This window comes from Lissotriton helveticus, chromosome 4_1 (genome assembly GCF_964261635.1).
Source record: "Lissotriton helveticus chromosome 4_1, aLisHel1.1, whole genome shotgun sequence".
NCBI classification, from domain to species: domain Eukaryota; kingdom Metazoa; phylum Chordata; class Amphibia; order Caudata; family Salamandridae; genus Lissotriton; species Lissotriton helveticus.
In genome coordinates this window covers 824,478,273-824,483,180 of record NC_136063.1, presented here as the reverse complement: position 1 = coordinate 824,483,180, position 4,908 = coordinate 824,478,273, and the positions used below count along the sequence as shown (strand labels likewise).

The 4,908-nt window shown below is 47.9% G+C and overlaps 1 protein-coding gene across 1 annotated transcript; it reads left to right on the top strand.

The window, feature by feature from the left end:
* The first annotated feature begins 387 nt into the window (after positions 1 to 387).
* LOC144827347 (uncharacterized) lies at positions 388 to 3,121 on the top strand. Its single transcript, XM_078685695.1, has 2 exons — positions 388 to 965; positions 1,237 to 3,121. The coding sequence occupies exons 1-2, from the start codon at positions 560 to 562 to the stop codon at positions 2,241 to 2,243; spliced, it is 1,413 nt and encodes a 470-aa protein (XP_078541821.1). The 5' UTR covers positions 388 to 559; the 3' UTR covers positions 2,244 to 3,121.
* The last annotated feature ends 1,787 nt before the right edge of the window (positions 3,122 to 4,908 follow it).

The window sequence follows — 4,908 nt, the reverse complement described above, 5'->3', positions numbered from 1 at the left end:
TATACCACCCTCCCCAGCTAGGAACTTGGGGCCCGATGTAGGTAAATCCATTTTACCGATTTTTAAATACCGAATTTTACCGATTTTTACAGATTCGGTATTTAAAAATCGGAAAATGATATGTAGGTAAAAAATCGGAAAAATATACCGAATCGGTAAAAATCGGTAACGGGTGATCTGTATTTACCGATCGGTATTACCGATCGGTAAATACCGATCGGTATTACAGATCGGTATTTCCAATGCATTCCTATGGGCCAAAAGTCCCATAGGAATGCATTGGAAATACCGATCTGTAATACCGATCTGTAATACCGATCGGTAATACCGATCGGTAAATACCGATCGGTAATACCGATCGGTATTACAAACAAACGTGCAGCAAACAAAAGTGAAACTGAACACAACAGCCAATCAGGTGCAACCACCCTCCCCCTTCCTCCCAGGAAGTGCCTGCCCAGCCAGGTGCAACTCATTAGAAAGTTCTGGAGACAGGCAGAGCAGAGCACACAGAGAGAGGAGCAGGGAGAGAGTTGTTTGTGTTGAAAACCCAGGAATAATGTCAAGCAGCAGTGAGAGAAAGAGAAAAATTAAGTTCAGCAACACTGAGCTTGAACTCCTAGTCGAGGAGGTGGTCAAGGTGCACACCCAACTATTTGGGAAGCTCTCCCTCACCATGGCTGAGTCAGCTAAGCGAAAGCTGTGGCTGCACATAGTGGAAAGGGTAAATGCAGTGGGAGTCACCAGCAGGAGCATGGAGGATTTAAAGAAAAGATTCTATGACCTCAGGAGCCAAACCAAGAGGAAGCTTGCAGAGCTGCATAAACAGGCTGGTGTCACTGGAGGAGGCAGGAATCCAGCACCCCCCCTGACTGAGCTGGAGGAGTTGGTGGCGTCTACCATCGAGCCAGACAGTGTGGTGGGACTGGGAGCAGTGGACAGCTCAGCCCGAGCCAAATCAAAAGGTAAGATGCATGCGCAGCACAACACCCCATACCAAGCAGCATCCCTTAAACCTCTGAGCACAGGCCAAGCCCAGTCCAGTACTGCTAGCACTATACAGGAGCAATGCATAATGGGAAATGTAGTCTGCCAATATTAGACCATGTATAACTGAACAGACATCAGCAAGGCAGTGAAAGTATTGCAGAATCATGAAAGTTAAATGTGTAAAGATTTATTTATAGTCACTGTGACACAGTAACAATCAATGTACATACGCTTATTTACACCTAGGGGCACCATCAGCCAAGCAAGGCACATCGACACCAGGGACTGCAGCAGCGAGGGAGGAGAGTGAGGAGGCAGGGCCAAGCCATGAGCAACCATCGCAAGATGAGGAGGACACAAGTGGCATTGCACAGGAGGAGGAGACAGGCCTCACCCCCGACCTTCCACACTCCCCACACCTGTCACAATCACCTGCATTGGTATTCTCACCGGAGACTTCCCCAGTAATGCAACAGGCTGCACCTGCAACACCACCAGCCAGGAGGCGACTCGTGGCCACACTGCCCTTGATGGAGGCAGCATTAGATCAGGCTGAGCAAACTCCACCTATGCCTCATGCTGCACCGCAGGCAAACACTGATGAAGACACCATGCCAAGACGTCGCCGCATGCACAGCACTGCAGGAGGCACTGGAGAAGGCACTGTCTTCCGGGGGCTGGAGGGAAGCATGGTGCGCATCCAGCGCATGCAGGGCAGATCCATCCAGGCCTGCCACCGGCAATTCCGTGCTCTCAATCAAACTGTAGGAGAGATGGGGAAGGGCATTACTGATATAGCCAATTGCAGCAGGGACATGGTAAAATCAAATGACAACCTAGTTGCTGGTATTACGTCTGCTATCACGCAGCTGTGCGACAAGATGGACCACATAGAGAATACAAGGCGCAGGGACACCCGCGCTACCAACAGGGCGCTGAATCGCCTTGCCACTGCCACTGCACAGCTATGCAGGAGAGGAAACAATATGCAGGAAAGCCTGACACAAAATACAGCAGAGGTCACAAGGGGCATAGCCAAAATAACCAGTGCCCTAGAGGCAATGATGATCAGTAATGCTGCTCACAATCCTGCCCTGGATGTGGCTGAAGGGGAGGACAGTAGTAGCCGCAGCAGCTTGGGTAGTGCTGTGGTGCCTGCTCGTAGGGGCCGGAGGCGCACAGCTGAGCCTTCAAGCCTGGAGGAAGGCAGTGGGGATACTCCCAGTGTGTCTGGGAAGCGGCAGAGAAAGTGACTTTAAAAGTTTGGGTGAAGTAACCCTGGACATGTTGTCCCCACCTTTGTACATGTTAATTTGTTGCACCTAAGTGCTGTAAGTTCGTGCCAACAGATAAATACTTTACTACCATTCACAACCTGTCTGTGTGTCATTACTTACTCAGAAATAGTTGGCTGTTATTTCGTCACGCCTGTATCTCCCATCACTTGGTGTTGTGACTCCAGCAGGTTGTATGTCAGGCACGGCATTGTCGTCATCATAGTCCTCGTACTCCTCCAACTCCACCTCTGTACCCTTTTTGACAGCCAAGTTGTGCAACATGGCACAGGCAGCTATGATTTTGCAGCATGTTATGGGGGTATACTGCCTTGCGCCTCCACTCTTGTGAAGGCATCTAAATCGGCTCTTCCAGATGCCAAATGTCCGTTCAACCACATTCCTTGTACTTTTATGTGCCCGGTTATACCTCCTTTGGCTGGGTGTGGAGGGGTTGAGGTAGGGAGTGAGAATAAAAGAACGTAGGGCATATGCACTGTCTCCTAAAAGGGAAATGGGAGTACATTAGTCACATGTATACTTGTAAGTCTCACTGCAATATGTGTGAATGCTGTCGCAGACTCTGTCTTACCTAGGAGGTATCCTTCGCCAAATTCCCCTGCTGACAGCCGTTCATAGATGCCGCTGTTCTGAAATATATAGGAGTCATGTGTACTTCCAGGGAATTTAGCTACAAGGTCTGTGATAACGTACTTTGCATTGCAAATCACCTGGACGTTGATGGTGTGGCTTGACTTCCTATTGCGGTAAATGTATTCGGTGGCAGCAGGGGGACAAATGGGGATGTGTGTCCCATCAATGCATCCGATGATATGGGGAAATCTTGCCATCTGGTAAAAGTCTGATTTTGTTTGTACCAGTTCAGCATGGGTGGATGGAAATGAAATATAATGCTCCATCCTGTGCAACATGGCGTCAAGGAATCTGTGGAAGAACCTTGAGAGGCTGCTCTGGGTCACCCCTCCCGCCACAGCAACCACGCTCTGGTAGCTCCCTGACGCCAGCAGGTGGAGGCTGCACAGCACCTGCACATGTGCTGGTATTGCATGTGCCCTTGGGGTGGGGTGCTCCAACAGTGGTTTAAGGTCCCTGATGAGCTCCATGATGGTTTCTGGAGCCAACCTGTACCTTTGTACTATCTCCTCCTCTGTCAGCATCAACAGGGTGACCCTCTGCCTGTAGACCTGCTCCTGTCTCAGCCATTCCCTCTCTCCTTCCTCCCGTAGCCGTAGACGTCTTGCTATTACATAGAATGCCGCCATTGTGCAAACTGAATTGCATTTTGGGTCCTTTTTTATAGGCTGCACCTGGTTACCACCTGATTTGAATCCATGGTAAATTCCGACTCTCAAATACCGATTTTGAGGCAAAATCGGTATTTCTGGGCCTCCCTACATCTCGATTTTCAATTTTACCTACTTTTAATTACCGATCTGTAACATTTCCGATCGGTAACAATACCGATCTGTGACATTACCGATCGGTAACATTTCCGATCGGTAACTTTACCGATCGGTGACATTACCGATAGGTAAAATTACCGATAGGTAACATTACCGATCGGTGACATTACCGATAGGTAACATTACCGATAGGTAACATTACCGATAGGTAACATTACCGATAGGTAACATTCAATTTTCGGTATTTTACTGCTCGGTAATCATAACGATCGGTATAATTACCGATTCAGCCTATTTTTGGTCACCTACATATCGAACGCTCACTACCGATCGGAAACGGCCGAAAATCGGTATTTTCGGCCGATTCCGATCGGTAATAGCCTACCTACATCTGGCCCTAGGTTTTATAAAATAATAGAATGTCTCTTAGGCTTGAATGGGGAACCCCATACCTCAAAGATCAGTAGAGGTGAATCACATCAGGATCTGCAAAAGCTCTCTCTCTCTGGAAACGGATTTTCTCCAAGTGCTCTAAACATGCAAGCAGTGCAATATTAAAGGCGCTAATATTTCAGTAAGCTGCAGCTGTGTGCATGTTGAGTCTACAGCGTGGGCTGATCAGCCCGAATAACAGCTTACATTGTTATGATAACCTTGAAGGCGTCTGCACACACTGTACAGACTGAGGTTGCGATGTAAGTCTAGGGATGTTCAAAACAAGCCGTTATCATGTGAAGAAATTCAGCAGTCTAACTTACAACAACAGTTGCATGCAGTGTCGTGTGCAAAAGCTGCAAAATGGTGTTTAAACATCTAATAAGCTTACGCTAACATAGCAATGTGTGCATGCAGCTCTGCCTTCACTACACCTTGCTCCATCAGGGTGGGGCTTCAAAGCCATACTGCACTACTCCAAGCCCCAGGGCATTCGCTGCACCCATTGCCACAGCAGACCCTGGACCTGAAGGGAACTACTTTATGAAAGAGGAGAATGCTGTCACAATGATATTTGCCCTATACATGTAAACGAGGGGGGGGGGGCAAGAAAAATGTGAATGGCACAACAGACCAATGGGTGAAGAGCTCTTGGCTGAAAATCCTTATAAATAAGCATATTATACTTATCATTTTAGTAACATCAAAAACTAAAAATATCTTTGTGTACCTTTCATCTCTCAAGTTTGAATCCGAGGACAGCCCACACTACTCTCCACCTGTTA

What these genes read in the sequence shown, in the direction of transcription:
- LOC144827347 (XM_078685695.1), top strand. Translation starts at nt 560, where the DNA reads ATGTCAAGCAGCAGTGAGAGAAAGAGAAAAATTAAGTTCAGCAACACT. An exon ending in AGCCCGAGCCAAATCAAAAG is followed by an intron (nt 966 to 1,236) that starts GTAAGATGCATG and finishes ATTTACACCTAG; the next exon opens with GGGCACCATCAGCCAAGCAA.